This window comes from Aotus nancymaae, unplaced genomic scaffold, assembly GCF_030222135.1.
Source record: "Aotus nancymaae isolate 86718 unplaced genomic scaffold, 86718_ANA_hifiasm-v0.15.2.pri h1tg000014l, whole genome shotgun sequence".
In the NCBI taxonomy this organism is placed as follows: domain Eukaryota; kingdom Metazoa; phylum Chordata; class Mammalia; order Primates; family Aotidae; genus Aotus; species Aotus nancymaae.
Genome location: NW_026988425.1, coordinates 5,268,482 through 5,289,781, shown reverse-complemented (window position 1 = coordinate 5,289,781; position 21,300 = coordinate 5,268,482). Strand labels below are relative to the sequence as shown.

The 21,300-nt window shown below is 36.4% G+C and overlaps 1 protein-coding gene across 2 annotated transcripts in view; it reads right to left on the bottom strand.

The window, feature by feature from the left end:
* Window positions 1-1,060: 1,060 nt before the first annotated feature.
* Window positions 1,061-21,300, bottom strand: part of ICE1 (interactor of little elongation complex ELL subunit 1) — a 64,475-nt gene continuing 44,235 nt past the window's right edge. For both annotated transcript variants that reach the window (XM_012475262.3, XM_012475263.3), the window contains exons 14-19: window positions 20,806-20,974; window positions 18,361-18,521; window positions 13,565-13,755; window positions 11,559-11,665; window positions 4,467-4,565; window positions 1,061-2,127 (exon numbers count right to left, since the gene is read on the bottom strand). In XM_012475262.3, the coding sequence (XP_012330685.2) occupies window positions 1,946-2,127; window positions 4,467-4,565; window positions 11,559-11,665; window positions 13,565-13,755; window positions 18,361-18,521; window positions 20,806-20,974 (909 nt within the window). In that variant the 3' untranslated portion in view covers window positions 1,061-1,945. The remainder of the gene's footprint in view (window positions 2,128-4,466; window positions 4,566-11,558; window positions 11,666-13,564; window positions 13,756-18,360; window positions 18,522-20,805; window positions 20,975-21,300) is intronic.

The following is a 21,300-nucleotide window of genomic DNA, read 5'->3' as shown; positions in this document are numbered from 1 at the left end:
AGGTGCTCAACTTAGTACCCTGGGAGTCTTCCTTGATTCTTCCCCGCCACTTCACGAACACAGCATCAATTTTACCCCGATAGATGTGAAATCCATCTGCTCTTAATCATCTGCACCCTCACCACCATCATTCAGCTCCCAGCTCCACCTGCTGCAGTCGCCTCCAAACAGGTCTCTCCAATTCACTTCTTGCCCTTCTCACATCCCCTTTCCTCAGAACAGCCCTGGGGAACTATCGTATGTGACACCTCTGCTCAAATCTCCCTGGAGCCTCGACTGCCATTCAGCATGAAAGTGCTCTTAGCTGTCCTGAGTGGCTCGCAGTTTCTTTCTTAATCTGATCTCAGCACTCACAGGACTGTTGCCTTGCAGGGCTGCACTCCCCAGTCCGGCAGGGACATTCCTCCTGCCTGCTTTCAAGACTGGGTCCCTCCATTCAGGTCCTTATAATGTTACCTCCTCAAAGACTCACCTTGACCAACACATGGAAAGAGGTGTCTACTCCGCTACTCTATATGCAAATCTCCATGTTTGCTTTGTTGCCATTTCCCCTATTTATGATTGTTGTATTTACTGGGTGATTACTTGTTTAGGATTCTCCTCTACCCAAATGCCATGTGACTGGGTCCTCCCAGCAAGGCACCTGGCAGAGAGAATATGCTCAATATATTGGTAGTAAGAATGCCTCTATCAACACAAAGCTTCCAAAAGGGCGACCGAGTGATTTAAAGATTTCAGTTATGCCCGTTGTAATTACTTAAGGAAGGAGTAACAAAATTGCTGCCAAATGCAATTGTTAAAGGGCAGCAATTGTAATTAAACAAAAAATCAGATCGTGGGTACCTGTGAGCACTCAATTACCTGGCATCTGGTATCACTAAAGAGCATCTCCATAAATCCTCAAAGCCGGGTAAGTAGCGGCAATGCGATGTTTGTATCACCAGGAAGCAAGTCTCCTTAGGAATGATCATCTTCTTCTATCTTTGGCTAGAGTGTCTTCTTCACCTTCGGTGGAGCACAAGTAATGCCCAGTGTCACTCTAATCATCACAACAGTAACATCTATGGCTTACTTTTATTTTTTATTATAAAAAACACATACAAGAGTTTTAAGAAATAATGAATATAAGACAAATCAAAACCATGGTGAGTTATTAAACCCAGTTTCTATATACAAATACTAAAATTCCGAAAGTGGAATATCATCAAATGTGAGACACATCATAGCACGGTCCATATGTACACGGCACAGAGCTCTCCTGCGCTCATCTGTGAATTGCTCATTTACATGTCACTGATATAAAAATCTGCAAGGGAACTTCTGCTCTTCAGTTCTCCTCTTCCTGATACATTGTCACATATTTTTAAGGAACTTTAGGGATATGAAGAAAATGCATTAAAGTGGGTTTCTGCTAAGGGATCTCCATGTTTTTTGCTCTGATCACTTACGCACTACATCTTGAGAACAACTTTTGCAGCTCATTTCCAGCTAAGATAGCAGAAAACTCTAAGTTTTTGCCAATTTATTTTTTCCTAGTCACTCATTGGAGCACAAGTCCAACAATAGCTCAGGAACTGAATCATGTTTTTATATTGGTAAATTCATTACAAAATGCCACTCAATTTTAAAAAGCCACTAAAAGGACACTTTCTGCAGCAAAAAAAGGGCTAAGTTCAAGTTTTTGTTGTTTGACCAAGACACAATAATATAACCCATATGTCACATAATCACAACAGCCGTAAGTGAAATGTATGAGATTTAGGGAAAATGACTATGGGACTGCTTGTTTCTCCTGCCTCTTACCGAACAATAAGGAGAGCCTCTGGTCTGTTTTATCTATTTTATGTCTTTCTTTTTTAAACCTCCCTTGTTTTCTCAAATCTGATCAAACTATTTGTGTTCAAAATGTGTCAAGGCACTTCTCAAGCCTCAGTGGCAACCCGGGTCAGCCAAGCCCCTCTGTGCTCAGGGCACTGACTTCCTCCAGGCAACTGACAATCGCAGACGGAACACTTTTGGAGGCCTCTCTCCGCCAGGCTTCCAGGATCTTGGAAATTTCTGCCGGATTGCTGGGACTCAAGTCACAAAGAGCGTACACGGCTGCTAACTGTATACCCCACGGTATATCTGAAAAGAAATGTCAAATCAGTCATAAAACAAGAAAATATCTGCTATTCAAAATTTTAGTGATATAACCTACTGAAATACTATTCAAATACAGAATACTTTCTGCCAGCAATGAAAAATTTTTTTTAAAACCCACAATCAAAAAATTGATTTAAGACCTGTCTACAAATAAAAAAGAAAAAAAAAAAAAAAAGCCTGGCAGCAGCTGTCCATAGCTTCCTGCTGGTGTGTTTGTAAAAGGGAGAGGGCCTCACGGTTCCCAATCACCCATGGCCACCTCTGAGCTGCCCAAAGCAGTTCTGGAAGGATGACACTCCCATATTTAAGTTTTAATAAACTGTGATCCTCAAATATTCATTAAACATATGACTCTATGAGATAGCCAAGGAAGTATTTATAAATAGACTTTGGAAATGAAAAGTATAATAAAATGAGATATAATGGAAAATTGTTTTTGTATTATACCATACTTTCACAAACTATAGTATAGTATACGATTCTAGATTATAGCTAGGTTATACATTACAGTATATTATCACAGTTCTCTTTTAAGGTAAGTTTATTTCAAAGTTATTAAAATTTAATTTAGTTAAAATTTAACTTACTTAAATAATTTACATTAAACAATTTAGAAGTTAAAGTTTATTAACTACATATAGGTTGTGTATTCCTACTCCAAAAATCTAAAATCCAAAATGCTCCAAAGCTGAAACTTTTGGAGCACCAACAAGACCCACAAAGGAAATACTGAAGGATTTTGATTTTATGATTAGGGCACTCAACTAGTAAATATAAAGGAAATATTCCAAAATCTAAGAAAATCTGAAGTCTGTACTTCTGGTCCCAAGCATTTCAAATAAAATACACTCAATGTGCATATCAGTTTTCTCCAACAAAACAAACTAGCACCATTTCAAACAACACAAAAGCCCGCACATTCAAACATTAATGCTGAAAATGCTGGCAGAACTGCACCTCTTAAAATTACTTCCCCCCGTAAACTATAAGCAATGAGAAAGCACAGAGTATGGTAAATAGTAAGGCCAAGACTCAAACAAATAAAAAAGTTTAACAGTAAGAGAAATACAAGAGGTTAGAGAGAATTTTACTAAATAAGAGCATGTGGCACTGTTTAAAGAGCTAGGGCTCTGAAGAGGGACAGGCCTGGGCAAACAGCTGGAATGGCACTCCCTAGCCTCACCTTCAGCAAATCACTCTTCTCTCTGAGCTTTAGTTTCCTCCCGTATATAAGAAAGACAATGCCATCCAGTCAGATGGCTGTCTTGGGGTTCTTATCACGCTGTGGGGCAGTGCCATGCACAGGGTCTAATCAAAGCAGTACCCAACATCAGCTCCTCCTCCTCCCTCATGGGGATGAGGATTACCACAGTTTCTAGGTCACACTCACCCCAGGATCAGAGTAAGCCTGCATCTATTGGCAAGACAACCCATCAGCCATTATTCTGGCTACTTTCTTTTATGTCAATATACAACCTCAGCTGTAAAGAAGTACACTGTCATATGGAAGAAATGTGCATCACTTCAGCAGCTGTCCTAAAGGTAAAGAAGGTTATTTCAGAGAAAGCAGCTCAATAAGAAGCACTGTTCTCATTAAGCTCAATATACAGTCTCCCACTGAAAGCTGAAGACAAATAACCTGCCATGTTAAGATAATCTTGGGTGTTACACATTTTAAAATGTCACTTTGTGTATTTCTGATGGAATGTTACTTAACTGTATTATTCCTTGATTATACAATATTCAAAATAGAAACTAGATTCATCCCTTGTCAGAGTTACTTTGAGTTAAGCTTTTCCCACAAAAGAATAAGACATAAACTTACATGCTGTGCAATATGTAAATAATAACAGAAATCCCCACCACGAAGCCTTGCTTACAAGGTTTCCAGGTTTCCAAGCTCTCTCCAGATGCTCAGTACTCTATGATACCTGGCATCTCACTGTACATCACTGATTTCATTCCGTCAAGACACAGCACCATCCAGGAGGCCTCGAAGAGAGCCCAGGTTAAGTCACTTGCCAGAGATCACACAGTAAAGAGTTTTAGAGGCAGAATGTTAGCCCCAAGAAAAGAGAGTTCCTTTTTCCTTAGGGAAGCAGTGCCTAACAGGGCAAATGACTGTCATTTAAGTAAATAAACACCACCACAAAATACACACACACATTCCAATATTAATGCTGAAATGTTTTGCCAATACTCCCTAATCTATGAGGCAGCAAGAGACGCACAGAGCACAGCACACTGTAAGGACCCCAAGAAAAGTTTAGCTATGAGAAACACAAGTTACTTGAAAGTAATTTTAATAAACATAAGTTTACCTTCATCGTGAGCATGCTGTATAAACATACCAATAACCGAACTAATATTTTTCACAGCAGATGGAAATCCTTCTTTCAAACCCAACTGGCCTAAACGACCTAGGGGAAACAAAACAACAAAAGGTAAACCGTCCAGTGAAATGTTGATTAACTTTTCATAAGAATTTAAAGTTTCATTTCTCTTACAGGAGGTGGTCAAAATGCCTAATCATTTCTTCTTGCATTCACCTATACAGATGATATACTGTGTTGCTATCTAAGTTATAATGGAATAAATAGAATTTAGAAGAAAGAATGGTTTCACTAGGGCCAATGTGAAACACCTGACTTCTGTTAACAGCTCAAAGATAAGCCCCACTAAAATACATATTTTTAGCCTGACACTTTGGTAACTACTATTACACTATAGAACAGTAATTCTCAAGTGCAGTCTGCAGAAACCTTAGAGTCCTCTAAGTCAAACTACTTCACAACAATGCTAAGAAGTTATGTGCCTTCCTCCCAGTGCTGAGATGTGGTCTGATGGTGCAAAAGCCACAGGAGATCAAACTACAGGACTCTTAGTGCAAGTCAAGACAATGGCATCTTGATAATCAGAGTTATTCTCCACTGCCAGGTGCTCACAGTTAAAAAGCCAATTTCTCTTAGTCATGATTACTCTCACTAAACCTGGACCCCTAAGCACAGAACTCTGTCACATGCTGTAGACGGCACAGGAAGCACTCCCCTATACACCGAGTGTGCACTGGTTGTTGTGAAGAAATGCACTTATGCAGTTGTTTGTGCTGTGAGTGAAATTAGGCACTTTTTTTGTAGGACACCATTTCTGATTGAAAGAATTGCCAAATTATGGCTAACTGGAACAAGGCAGATTTTTTTCAACAATAAAGGAAGTGAGCCTGTAACTTAAAACAAAATTTATCCTCGTGGTCAATGACAACATTTGAGCTTTTAAGCAAAATTAAAAGTTTGGAACAATTTTCATCAGTTACCCTGAACTTGACAGCTTTACAATATTTAAGACTTTTCTGTGACGAGACTGGTGATATTAATGTGTTTTGGGGTATTGTTGGCATTTGGAAGATCTATATGAATCAATTATTTTCCAAGTGAATAATGTGAGTTACGAAATCATAAGTGGGCAAAAGGATCCCTTCAACATTTAAGCTAGATCAATGGATTTGAGTGTAACAAGGTACAAAAAGCTCACTGACAGAATTTCAGATTTCACACTTCAAGTAACCTTTAAGAAATTATTACTTGCTGAGTTTTATTACAGTATCCAAAAAGAATATCCATTATTTGAAAAGGTTATTAAAAGAGTCTGCCCTTCATCAACTACATGTTTGTATGAGAATGGTTTTTCTTCATATATTCAGTCTCATGTATATCAAAACACATAGGAGACCGAATGTAGAACAGATCAGGAAAAATCGGCCATCTTGAATCAAACCACAGTACCAAGATCTGCAACGAGCCAATGCCATTCCCATCATTTTTTGTTTGTTTTGGGAATATAGGTACCTTTCATTAAAAATGTCATTTATGAGTTCATTACTGTTCGTTTAAAATGAATAACTTTCAGTTTTTAATTACTGATATAATAAATATAGAAAGATATAACCTGGAGTAATGAAAGTCCTTTGAGGGTTCTCAATAATAACTAACAGGTATGAGGACCAAAGATCCAAAGATCGAGATCACACGGCAGCCAAATTCACTAAAGGCTCAAGCAGGCAGGATGGCATCATTCCCATCATTCCCCACACTTGGAGCTGTCCCTTATTCCAGGGGCTCTCCTATGGATGAGAACTTGCTTCAAAGTGGAATCCTGTTTCCTCCATCCAGGCAAATCCTCATCTTCTTTTGACTCTTAAGTAGGAGGAGGATTGCAGAACATATCTTGGATGTGCTTTTACAACAATATCATATTGTATGCTCAGTGTTCTGTGTTCACATTATCTCTCAATACTACAAATGTCCCACAGGTCTATATGGGAATCCAGCAGATGAGTTTCATCTCCATTTTAAATGTGGAGAAATTGAAGCATGGAGCACTTAAATAACTTGCATTACTCTGTATCCTCTATAGGAACTAGCTTAGTGCTAGGTGCATGCCACCTGAATATTGTGATACATAGCAGATGCTCAGTAAATAACTACTGATCAAAGAATATCAGGATAACTCCCAATTTAAGACGACATTGTAAATATGTGAGTAATTTCTAGGGAGCCTAGGACATTGAAAAGTCCTTTACTTCAGAAATCAGAAATTTCAGGTTACTGACCACTTTCAAATATCTCTTTGCAATGACATTAAACTGCTAACAGCATACCACTGGATCTGTCCTCTGAAACAATCTACCATGGACATTAAATGTATGACTAATAGCAGAGAAAGGGATGTGCATCTAACACAGCTATGACATTATTCAATCGTGCGATGTGCATGTGTTCCCAGGAAATATATAACCATGTTATAATGACTCCCTTTCTTTCAATTAAAAGCGCTTAATGAAATTCAGTTTTAAAAGCGATTTAAATTAATGGAGCTATCATCAGGAGTAAAATAAGAGGAAATCATGAGTCTAGGGTAGATGATTTGGTGAAAAAGACTCAATATATGATAACCTGACAATGACAGAGTGGCTAAATGATGGAGAAAGAGCTCCCCACAGAAGGTGTGTAAGGAGGCCCAGGGCCATTCAGCCATATTATAATACAAATAAGAAATGTGGAGTTAATCTCCATGTCCACAACAATGCAATCTTCAGCACTGTTAAGGGAGCCTGAGGAGAGCTGAGGGCCTGCACAGAAAGTAAGTCTACAGGGCAGATCCTTCTAATAAACACTAATTAGAAGATAAAGACAGCAGGGTTTTCACTTAAGATTTTGGATGCAAGTTTGCAAAGGAATGGTGAGCTGACACAATTCCAAAGGAAAGCCGACAGAATTGCTAAGAGAATAGACAGAAATCACTGAATAATGGCTAATTCAGTCTGATCTGTAGAAACCTAACATGTGACACAGTGTTTTTCTAGCTCTAGGTTCCAGTTAATACCAGTAGGGGCAAATTATTCAGGATTTTATAAGCTCCTTGGGGAAGAAAGATGGTATTCTACAGCTTTACATAGCGCTGAATCCAGTGGTAGGCAAATTTCTGTCCCAACTTTGCTACCTTTCCACTGGATGGCCTTAGACAAAAGGCTAAACCTTTTTAGACCTCAACTCTGCCAAGAAATGAGCACTGCAGTGTGATGAGTTTCTATCCTCCTCATTTCTGTGACTCTAGAGCAATTTGAGCATTCCACAAAATGCTCTTTAATAGTTTATCATTAAGGTACGTTGGAGTAAACCCCATGTACTAACCCTGTGATCATTTGCTAACAGCAATGCTCACAACCTGAATCCAACATTACATATCACAAGTCTCACTGACATAAAGCTTGTTTTATTTTCCATGGAGTAAAAATCTCATTAATAGGATGTGTAAATTTTGAATTAATAAAGACAATTCCTTTATTTTATGAAGATTACTATGTGACTTAAGTTAATATTATTAAATCACAGCCTACCAACTTGATTTTTTACTCAATTTTTCAATCAAGGTCCGGTTCAGAAACGGCAAGAAAGTTCACTAAGTTTCTCTTAGGAACAATTCAAACTCCCAATCCAGATGGGTGGGTGGGTGAGTGTGTGTGTGTATGTGTGTGTGTATGTTGGGGGTGGGGATGTTAATGTCATTCGTAGAAATTTGCCAGGCCTAACCTTGTCACCCGGCAACTGCTTGGCTCTGAGTCCCACCTCCTCCATGCAGTGCCACGGCACCAAAAAGGCAGGACCAGGCTCCACTGCCGCTTTCCTGCACTGGCGCACCTGTGCACACATGGAAGCCCGTTGGGCTGCGCTCCAGCCTCCCCACACCCATCTTGCTCATTCACACAAGTTCATCAGAAGACCTGAGAAGGGCTTACTCTTCCTGACTTTGCTCTTATTTCGACATTAGGCTTTCTAATTATCCATCCTCTGAACGGCTTTTATATGTTTATATATTAGCATTTTATTACATGATATTGTCAATTATATATTATTGTTAATTATAAATTATTCTTATTCTCTATAATTGTTACATATCACTCTTAATTATGTAAGTATGCATGTATTACTCTAAATAATATAGATTAAAGAGTCAAATTACTTGGCTTTCAATAGGCAGAATTCTAAAGATTCAAAGGATAGACTTGATTTGAAAAAGATAACAAGTCATATTTTCTCCCGGTTTTCCCAGCACCATTTATTAAATAGGGAATCCTTTCCCCATTTCTTGTTTTTGTCAGCTTTGTTGAAGATCAGATGGTTGTAGATGTGTGGTGTTATTTCTGAGGTCTCTGTTCTGTTCATTGGTCTATATATCTGTTTTGGTACCAGTACCATGCTGTTTTGGTTACTGTAGCCTTGTAGTAATAGTTTGAAGTCAAGTAGTGTGATACTTCTAGCTTTGTTCTTTTTGCTTGGGAGTGTCTTGGCTAAACGAGCTCTTTTTTCGTACCATATGAAATTTAAAGTAGTTTTCTCTAATTCTGCAAAGAAAGTCAATGGTAGCTTGACGGAAATACCATTGAATTTATAAATTACTTTTGGCGGTATGGCCATTTTCACAATATTGATTCTTCCTGTCCATGATCATGGAAAGTTTTTCCATTTGTTTGTGTCCTCTCTTATTTCCTTGAGCAGTGGTTTGTAGTTCTCCTTGAAGAGGTCCTTCACATTCCTTATAAGCTGTATTCCTAGGTATTTTATTCTCTTTGTAGCAAATGCGAATGGGAATTCACTCATGATTTGATTCTGTGCTTGTCTATTATTGGTGTATAGGAATGCCTGTGGTTTTTGAACACTGATTTTGTATTCTGAGACTTTGCTGAAGGTGCTTATCAGTGTAAGGAGTTTCTGGTCTGAGACTACAGGGTTTTCTAAATATATAATCATGTCATCTGCAAACAAGAGACAATTTGACTTCCTCTCTTCCTATCTGAATACCCTTTCTTTCTTTCTCTTGCCTGATGGCCCTGGCCAGAACTTCCAATACCATGTTGAATACGAGTGGTGAGAGAGGGCATCTTTGTCTTACGCTGGTTTTCAAAGGGAACACTTCCAACTTTTGCCCACTCTGTATGCTATTGGCTATGGGTTTGTCATAAATAGCTATTATGTTGAGATACGTTCCATCAATACCTAGTTTATTGAGCGTTTTTAGAATGAAGGGATGTTGAATTTTCTTGAAGGCCTTTTTGGCATCTATTGAGATAATCACGTGGTTTTTGTCATTGGTTCTGTTTATATGATGGATTACATTTGCTGATTTGAGTATGTTGAACGAGCCTTGCATCCCAGGGATGCAGCCGACTTGATTGTGGTGGATGAGCTTTTTGATGTGCTGCTGGATTCGGTTAGCTAGTAGTTTATCGAGGATTTCTGCATCTATGTTCATTGGAGATATTGGTCTGAAATTTTCTTTTTTTGTTGTGTCTCTGCCAGGTTTTGGTATCAGAATGATGCTGGCCTCATAAAATGAGTTAGGGAGGATTCCTTCTTTTTCTATTGTTTGGAATAGTTTCTGAAGGAATGGTAACAGTTACTTTTTGTACCACTGGTAAAATTCGGCGGTGAAGTCATCTGGTCTTGGGCTGTTTTTGGTTTGTAGGCTATTAATTACTCAATTTCAGAACTTGTTTTTGGTCTATTCAGGAATTCGACTTCTTCCTGGTTTAGTCTTGGGAGGATGTATGTGTCCAGGAATTTATCCATTTATTCTAGATTTTCTATTTGCAAAGAGGTATTTATAGTATTCTCTGATGGCAGTTTGTATTTCTGTGGAATCAGTGGTGACATCCCCCTTATCATTTTTTATTATGTCTATTTGACTCTACTCTCTTTTCTTCTTTATTAGTCTGGCTAGTGGTCTATCTATTTTGTTAATCTTTTCAAAAAACCAGCTCCTAGATTCAATGATTTTTTGAAGGGTTTTTTGTGTCTAAGAGAGCTTTCTAATTAACAGATCTCATCACTGATAATCCTGCAGAGCCTGGACAGCAGCTCATTGAAGACAAGACAAAAAATAAATAAAAATAAAAACTAAAGATTCATAGGAGATAAGTAAAAGTAAAAATTAATGATACATAGGAAATAAGGAAGGAGAACCAAATGGCCACTGAGGTCCTCTTTAAATATGAGATTAAGAAGAATCCATGTCTCATTTAAAATATTTTTAAACAATCATTTAACTTCTGTAATTCACTTAGGTGACCCTTTTGGGCAAGTAAGAAAAATCTGGGGTAGGTACTGTGAAGATATCCTGGATATAGTTTGCATATCCGTCCCTGTCCAAATATTATGTTGAATTGTAATCATCAGTGCTGGAGGTGGGGCCTAGTGAGAGGTGTCTGGATCATGGGAGCAGATCCCTCATGAATGGTGAATGGCTTGGGCCATCCCTGTGGTGAGCAAGCTCTTGCTCTGAGTTCACAGGGGATCTGATCATTTAAAAGTGTATGACACCTCCCCACCACCTGTCGGTCGCTTCTGCTTTCCACATGTGATGTGTCTGTTCTCCTATCACCTTCCACCATGATTGACAGCTCCCTGAGGCTTCCCCAGAAGCCAAGCAGATGCCAGCACTGTACTTCCTATAAACTCTGCAGAACTGTGAGCCAATAAAACCTCTTTATAAATTATCCCATCTCAGTTTTTTATAGCAACGCAAAAAGACTTAATCCTTTTAGAAACCAAATGAAACTACAGTATAATTTATAACAACTTACATATCCTAATGTTTATGTATATTATTAGTAGTATCTAAGAAAAGGTCAATTATAACTAAAATATACTGATGTGAAAAATCTTAATCTCTGAAAAAAATGGATAAAACAATAATTTATAAAGATTGTTTAATTATAAATTATACATTGATGGTTGTGAAATCAGTCATTATGGAAAATTTTCAAAGTTAACATGTTATTATATAATTACTCCCCACTTTACAACCAAGATATCAATAATAAGAAAAAACAAACAAACAAAAAACAGACAACTCACCAATCAGCCTCAGTATTGAGGCTATAATAATATCAGGAGTATATGCAATGTTCGCGTGTCCTTTTCTGTATTTAATCCACTTATCCATTACAGGCCACAGCTCCTTACTATAAAATAACAAGATGAAAAGATGTGTGCTTATCACCACTCAAAACAATATTAATAACTTATCTTATAAATGGTCCTTAAGCAATTAGTGAAAAAGAATAACCGCTGAGGATGTAACATTGTAAGTTCAAGTGAGAACAGTTACTGGACACTCACATCTTCTCCAATAGCACAGGTGTGTCCATGCTAGCTGAAACATGGCTGCAAATTCAGTGTTTGCATCTTTGTTCTAACTCTTCTTAATGAGGCTTTGCACAAAGAAGCTGAACAGCATCCCCAGTGCCCCAGAACGAGGAAGTGGTAGAGTCTGAGATTTCACTTGGACTCTCTAGGCACAAAAGAAGCCCCTGAATTCTAGAAGCCCAGTTAACTGGCAGGATCACCAACAAATAAAGCTGTGCATGTAAAAAGAGCTAAGCCAGAGGAAAACTGTAATTTCAGTAATCAAATAACACTTTAGATGGATAAAAGAAACTCTCCACTGACTGAAAACAGTGCCATGTCCTCTTTGTCTTCTGTTTTTTCAAAAATGTATCTACTTTCATGGCATTCATAAAGTATCACTAGAAAAGCTGAATGTAGACAAAAGAGAAAAGGTAATTAAAAGCACTCCAAATCCAGTCTCAAATCATTATTATTCTTCTAATTCTGGCTTTCTAGATTCTCCCCCATCTCTATGGATATAAACAACCTGGAGAGAGCCACCAGTGCTGAAGAAAGGAGCAGGGTCTGCCATCACTCAGGTGGAGATCCTCATGTTTGATGCTGTCTTCACCACCAGTGCAGGGATCATGGACCAATCATCTCTGATGGGCATCAGTCTTGGTCTCTTCATGCATAACTGGGGCTAGCAGGGCCCCTGCCTCTTGCGTTCCCATTAGGATTCAGAAAGCTGAGGCCCAAAGAGCACCCTGACACATTATACAGACTGGCACTAAACAGACTGTTCTGTCATTTTCTTATTTAGTAACAGACTGGGAAATACTTTTCCATTTCAATACATAGTAAACCATTCACAGCTATGAGATATATAGCTATTATCTCACAGAGGTGTGCCATGATTTGATTCCTTCCTGTCTGACATTCAGTTGCCTAATCTTCTCTTAGTGTCAAGATGATGAATAAGAGTAACAGACATCCTTGTACACACATGGATCCATGGACAAGGTAACTTCTACAGCTTCAAGTAGCTCAAGGATATGGATTTCAAATCTTTGATGAATCCTTTTTAATGTCACCAACTCCCTTAAACCAGCCTTTCTCAGCCAGGGTTCCACAAGAAAATTAAGACCTATAGAAAAATTATTTGAGTGACAATTTTCTCCATTCTCCCAGAGATGATACAAAGCTAGCGCCAGAATTATAGATGCACAGAGAAAAGTCAATTTACTACATATAATGAATGCCTGAGAGCTTAATTTTCTCCCAGGTGGGAGGAGCTGCTAATTTATAATTTTGAATATTTCTCTTCCCTTTAATTTTTGTCAGTATCTGTATATTATGCTAATGATCATTAATTTCATTAAACATACATTCGCCAAGTGCTTCCCTTGTATAGGCACCGTTTCCCATGCTGGGGATACACCGTGAGTCAAACAAGGCCACCCTACACCCACCCAGAGTCATTTCTTTTGGAGAGAGAGAGATGATAAGAGCAGAATAGAGCAAAAAGTAGTGACCAGTACTAAAGAAAATTAAAGCAAGATAATGTGATAGTGATGAAAGTATCTTAAGTGTAGTTTCATTAACTCTTATAAAATAAAAAGTGTCACTTGTTAATGTTTCATCTGCCTTACATGTTTATACAACAAAAATGATTCAAACCACAATTCGGCATTCAACAATTCAACCTTACAATTCAAATAACGGATCTTTATTTAAGTCGGTAAATTACTAACCTTATAATGTTATCATGTGTCCAGATCCATTTCTGATGGCAGCAGAGCAGATCAATGGCAAATATGTATTCCCAAGTGTTATCGCTTAGGTCTTCACCAAATTTTTCACTGGACTGAAATTCTGTTTTTGGACATAACTGTATGGTCAAAAGCAGCTTAGAAACCATGAAGCCAACATCTACCGGGGCATTCTAGCAAATAAAAAAAGAAATAAAATAAAATCTGGAGTTTCAAATATAATGCATCTTACCTTAGTTATCTAAAAGACTATAATAAGCATTCAGTGACTAATCATTTAATCTTAACTTTTTAAAATAGTCTGAATAAGGAACCATGTTTATCTTAGTCATAGAAAGATTACAGAACAGTAGTTGGATGAACCAGATTAAAAAGCTATCTAGGCAGGATGCAGAATCCAATCAGATAGAAAAGATCTTACCTGTAATCCAGATAGGAAAGCACAGTTTCATCAATTCAAATCAGAGAATTAAAGTTAGAAAGCTAGTTATAATTATAAAAATAATCCTTTAAAAATTAAATTCTATTATTTTCCTGACATCAAGGATCAGTCTGCCTTTTCAAGAAATTCATAAAACTGAATCAGACAGTAATGAATTCTTATATTTGGCTTCTTTCACACCTGTGTATAATATGTTGTAATATTTATCCATAGTGTTGCATGAAAGAGTAGTTTAAACACTTTTTTTTTACTGCTGAGTAGTAACCAATTCTACAAATACATTACTGTTTATCAATTTACCACTTTTGATTGTTGTTAATGCTGCTACAAATATTCATGTACAAGCCTTTGTGAGGATGTAAATTTCACTTCTCTTGAAAATACCTAAGAGTGGAACTCCTGGTCTTTTGCTAAGAAAAGGTTTAACTTTATAAGAAGCTGCTCAACTATTTTGCAAAGTGGTCATGCTATTTAACATTTCCACCAGCACTATATGAGAGTTTCATTATAAAAATAATACACATATAATACTCAATATATTTAATACAAGAAAAGGTTTGGGTTTGGATATTTGCTTTATTATTAGAAGGGCTCAACAAGTAAACCTGTAGCTTGGGCATATATATCCTAAAAGGTTCTAGGTCTCAAGGTTTCTATGAGAAAATCCATTACAAAATCATGGTTCAAAGTAATATACCTGATAACCAAAACTCAGCCAGAATGATAAATATTTCCCATTTTGAAAAATCAGTGACTTTGCAACCTGAAAAGATGCAGAAATAAATTCTGACATGAAATAAATCAAATCCATATATTTACTTTTCTGAGTATCTATTTTATAATACATTTTGCAGTAATTGTGAACATGGGATAATTTACATGTATAGAATATATATGCTCCATAAAAGTGCTGAGAATCTCCTAAGTTTCAAGTGTGGCTGTAATGTGAAGTATTTGGTATTAGAATCATGATTGTAATTAGATGTGTTTTAAGAGAATGTAATTAGGTTTGTAAACATTATTTGAATATTTATTACAACTCATATTCTACATTCTCAATTTGACTTTTCACATTCAAGAGTTGCTGAAGTGCTTAGGAAGATTTTGCTTATTAGATTTGAAAGCCTACTTTGAGGTGTTTTTGAAGAATATATCTTAAGTTTATGAATACGTTTAAAGTCTTAAGATAATTAAATTGCTGAAATTTGTAAATAAGATTATTTAGGAAATGTTAATCTGTTAATATGAGTTAACTAACATTTATCAATGGCCAAAGTGAACACATTCTTACTTTGTTAACAATTAACTGATTTATAAATGAAACAAGACTCATAAATTTAAAGGCTTTTTTTTAAAAGGTTTATAAATTTACAACTTTAAAATTCACTTCTACATATAGAGCACTCTTAAAAGATTTTATCAACTCTGGCAGAAAAACTTGGAGGAAGCAACACCTTGAAGAACCCAACTCAGGAAATACTTCCCACCATGGTTACAGCAGGAATCCCCTAATTCCTGATTTAAAAAACTGAAATAATTTCGTAATTTACATTGACGATAATACCACTGATTTCTTGTTAACTAACAGCATTATATTTAGTAAGTTTCCTTCTATTTCCTAGTCTAGGAATAATCCATGGGGGTTTCTTCTTTAATAATTATATTGATTTTCTGATTCTGAATTCTCCTTGTTTTATCAAGATAAACTCTATTAAGTTATAAAGTATTATTGTTTGAATACATTACTGAAATCTTCTGTTTAGTGACACTTTTTGTATCTAAAAGACTCACTAAAAACTGGCTTTTTTTTCTTTCTTACAGCATTTTTAATTGGGTTTTATCATTAGAAACAAACAGAGGGCTTTCAATTTTTCATCATGCCTAAAATAGATTATAGTTACTTGGTTCTTTAAAGATTAGATAAAACTCAGGAGAAATCTACACATGTCTTTGTAAAGTTTTAATCACCTTTCAACCAGTCTTTTCAAGTATCCTACCCCTAAAGCCAATTTTGATCATTTTTATTTTGCCAGGAAATCACCCTAAGTTTCCAAATCTGTTGCTATAGGATTGCAGGTAGGAGTCTTTTCATTCTGTATCCTATATTCTTTCCCATTTCACATCTTCACTATTTTTGCTTCTCTCTGTTTTCACTGATCTGCACTGTAAGCTATCTATGTTGTGAGCATTTTTTAAAGGAGTATTTTTACCTTCTATGTGTTTCTGTTTCTTTTCCACTTCATTATTACTATCTCTTAAACTTTATTCTTTTTCTCTGCTTCCCTCAACATTTCTAATGTTAGAGATGAGTAGCAGCCAACTTCATTTATTTTTTGCTAAACAACTAAGGCATTTAAGATACTTTAATGAGTACATGTTTTCCAAAAATCCTAGAGATCTTTGATACTGAGTTTACCTTTTCATTGACTTTTAAGACTTTGAATATTACTTTTCGTATTTTATTTGTTCCCAGATTGTCTAAGAATGTGTATCTCAATTTTGAAGTAAATGTATTTTGAAATTTTTTTCTGTTAAATTTTACTGAATTATTATGAGAGAGTTTTGAGTGTGAAATCTTTACTTTTTAGAAATTAATGTTTTCATGTGGCCAAATCATCGATTTGTGTAATGTCATTGATATAAGAAAAATATATACTCTTCACACACATTTACTTTTTATATTATTGAATTGTACTATATCCTCATTTTTGTTTACCAGATTTTTAATTCTGTAAGAGAGCATTTGGAAATCTTACACTATAATAGTTTTATTTCCCAAGTATTTCTCACCTTTCTTAAAGCTTTGACTTTGTATTTTTATTTGATATGATACTTAGCAAATACATTTGCTAAAATGATATGTTCCTCATAAGGAATGTCTTTTTAACCATATCCTGCTTAATTCTGAACAAGTAAAAGGAGATGGGCTCTAGTGTGCAAGCGGAAAGACCAAGTGAGAGCATGAGCAGCCTGGGCAGGTAACATTCTGAAGGTGGGTAACCCTCCAGAGGCAAGTAACTCTTCAGACACAGGTAACTCTCTGGGAACAGGTGACTGCCCAGAGGCAGGTAACCCTCACCTCTAGAGGCAGGTAATATTCCGGAGGCAAGTAACTCTCTGTGAACAGGTAACCCTCCGGAGGCAGATAACCCTCTGGGAACAGGTAACTCTCTGGAGGACAGGTGACCCTCTGGAAACAGTTAACTCTCTGGAGGCAGGTAGTACTCTGGAGACAGGTAACTCTCTGGGAACAGATAACCCTCCAGAGACAGGTAACTCTCTGGGAAGAGGTAAACCTCTGAAGTCAGTAACCCTCAAAGCAGGTAACTCTCTGGAGGCAAGTAAACTTCCAGAAGCAGGTAACATTCTGGAGGCTGGTAACCCTCTGGAACAGATAGATATATATGTGGTTGCTGGTGTCCACTGGTAGGAGTCAGGATGTCTCTCCTAACACAAAATGACTGACTAGAATTGAGGACAATACCTCACGATGATTGTATTCTGTTGTGTCTAGATAGACTGATGAAGAGATCATTGCAAATTTGCTTTCTAATATTTAGCTAACTTTTGACCACCAAAAGCTCTTTCCTTTACATCTTATAAAAAATAAAATCCTAATACATACTAACATCAAAAGTAGCCAAAAAAGCAAAATAGCATATAAAATTCTGCTCCACACACAAGCCAAGGAGAATTTTTGGAAGAGGAAATACATGCTCATTAAAAACAGAAAATAAAATTTAAAAATCAGTATGACTGGCTTCAGTATCTCTTCTTGAAGTTTGCTACTGGTAGTTAGATTCTCATTAGATCAACTTAATGAATGGAATAAAATGATGAAAGAACACTCATCTAGACACTTACTTTAACATATCAGTAACTAAAAATCATATAAAATATAACATGGGAACAAAGTAGATAGCACAAAAACAAATTCCATCAACTGGAAAAAAAAAATAAAGCACATTTTAAAAAATCCTAATAGGAAAGAACCAAGATATATTTTTTCACCTAAGTATCTGTTGTAGAACCAAATAATTTTGTAGCTTATCTGAGACTTTTAAACATATAGACCTATGGGTGGATTTCATCAGTCACAAATTAGTGTATAAAACAAACTGTTAATTAACACAGTCCTTTGGTCTATAATTCTTCCTTGAATGTCTTCTGCATACTTAATGAACAAAATGGGTAAGCTTAGGGTAAACTGATTAAATTTTAAAAGATCTAAAAAGAAGAAAATGCTTATGAACTAATGCAAACTAAATACATAACACAGTAACATTTATGTAATATCTTAAAGTATGGTACTGTAAGAAATAAAAATAAAGCTCACCTTTTCCCAGTTAAGAAAAGCTCTCAAGCAGTTCAGAACCTCTCCTTTAGCACGCTGCCTGGCAACTAACTGCATTGCTTTATTAATCACCGATTGAGAGAGAAATATATCATGCCACATGTTTGCAATAAACAAAGTCAATTTTTCAGACTCTGGAAAATCTATGAGAAATAAAATAATTCAATAAACCTTTTATGTATAATCAAGTGAATAAATTACAGATTAAGAATAAATTGTATTAATTTCACTGGTGCCTTGCAAGGCATCCTGCAATGGAGGAAACTGTCAGTGGGTAGCCCAGATGAGGCTCCGGCCACAGTCACTTCAAAAATCCATTCTCCAACTTCCTCAGTCTCAGAATCCTCCCATTTGTTATGTGTCATTACAGGCTATTTTTATACATTACATAAATTTGCATTACATTACATAGGTCAGTATGCATTACATTTACTCATTGAGCACATAAAGCCTCTGATCTGAAGAAATTTTTTAAATAAATTCTGGATGACAATTCTTTTGTTGTAAATACTTTCTCCTACATCTGGCTTTATCTCTTTTTTAAAAATTAACTAAAGTGTAGTCTACAGACAATAAAATATACTCTTTTAAAGTATAAAGTTGGATGAATTTTGACAAATGAATAAATTCAAGAAACCACAACAGTCAATACCATCATCCCAAAAGTTCTCTCGCTCTCGTGCTCTGCAGTGAATCACCTCACCCCAGTTACAGAGAAGCCCTGATCTACTGTCACTATACGTTAGTTTGCCTTTTCTCAAGTATGTATTAATGGATTTGTGTAGTATGTACTCTCTTCTGTCTGCCTTCCCTACTCAGCATGCTGGTTTTGAGATTCATCCATGTTGTTGCATACATTAGCAGTCTATTCCTTTGTATAGCCAAGTAGTATTTAATTGCTTAATACATCAAAATGTTTTCCATTCACTGGCTGATGGACATTTGTTTCCAGTTATGGGCTCCTATGAATGAAGATGTTATATCTGTGTGCCAGTCTATGAAATGATCCATCTCTGTGTTTCTGTTGCATAAGTGTGTATGAGTGGAAATAAATGTTTTAATTTCATAAGAAATTGTCAAAGAGCTTTCCAATGTTTAACCATTTGATGTACAATCACATCTTTTTAGTTTTCACTTTTCTGCTTTCTTTTTAATTTTCTCTGTTCTGCTTTATCTGCCATTGACACATCTAAGAACAGGGAGCTCAAAGCATAAACTCACTGCACTAAACTTGATCCGTTAGTTTTTGAATCCTATGTTTATCTGGTGACATTTCAGAGTAGAAACAAGACAAATAAATTCTCTACTTATAGAGTATACAAGCTAGAGGAGCAGAGAGACCGCAAACAAAATACTCTTTTAAGAAGTGATAAGTGCCATGAAGGCAAATAAAAATAAGGGATCCAGGATGACTAGGAAGGTATGTGAAATTCGTGGAGTGAAACACAAGAGTCGAAGGAAACAGCAAGAAAGCTGTCAGCACAAAAGCCTGAGCTAAGAATGGGCTTGCTGTGGTTGAGGAAGAACAAGAAATACAACGTGGTCTTGACTGAGCCCACACCCCTTTCTGTCCTACCACCAACCAACTGCTGAACTTCATATGTGTTTCTGTGATGTGACTATGGCCTATCAGCCCCATGGACAATTGTACCTCCATCTGATTCTGATCACCACAGAAATCCTAACATTCACTCGATAATGATTCATTCAATAAATAAATGACTGAAAGAATAAACAAAGAAATGAAGTGGGCAACTGAAACACATAGCAGCTTCATTCGAAACACTAAAATGAATGGATATACTCAATCATCCTGCTTTACAAGTCTCATAAACATGGTAGTCAAAGATTATAAATATTTACCACTGAGATAAGACTGATATATTACGTTTCATTTGTATATCACATGATTGGAAAATACTGATGATTTGATACAGAGAAAAATGATTCCCAATCTGATCCACTAGTAGAAACAGAAGAAACAGTAAAGAGAAAAGATAATCACAGGACAACCCTCATGTCACCATCTCCTTTCAGCTTTCTCTGATCTACTTCTTCTCACCAGCTGACAAATTCATCTTAAAGTTGCTGCCCCTTCTACCTAGCAGTTTGGTTTGTCACTTACCTTAAAAGTATTCCCTATTTTAGGGCAACTATATCTAATTCTAAAGCAGCTGCACAGGGCATAAAACAAATAGTAATGAGAGATAATCATTTATTTACAAGTAGAAATATATGTGTTGATATAAGTAAGCCCTACTGAAGACCAGGTGCAGCTGGGTATAGCCAAAGCTATTCAATGGACAAAACATAACATTATTTTAAAAGACACGCAGTAATCACAGAGCTGAAAATATAGACTCCAGTATAATAAGGTAAAAAAGGCAATCATATTTTCAAGACAAAATTGTCACAATCTAAGCATACCTTCCTTAAGTAGGCTGTAGCAAAACAAGCGAGCTCTTTCCAAGTCTCCAAGTTGTCGACAAATACCCACATACACTCTGCAGAGGGCATGAATGTAATTACGGTCCATAGATACCTTCTGAATTTTTAGTTCTGAGAGAATAGAGTGAAGCAAGCACTCTGCTAAATGCTGGATTAAAAAAAAATAAAATAAAAAGGCAATGTACACTCATATTTATCTTTAGCCTACCAAAGATTAGCTAAAAGTTACAAAACTTAAGTATCTACTGAAAAAATAAAACTTGCACTACACCAGAAGGTAGAGCACAGTAATAATTGGTAAGGACTTGCCTAGCATGGTAAGTCATGAGAATCGAAGTGGGGGCATTGAAAAAAATCCCCATACCAGTCTGTTTCCTATGGTTGATAATGCTGCAGATGCCAGAATGCAAGTCTCAAAAAACCTAGCTGCCAACTGCCACTACCACCAGTCAAATAAATAATAATTTCTTGGAT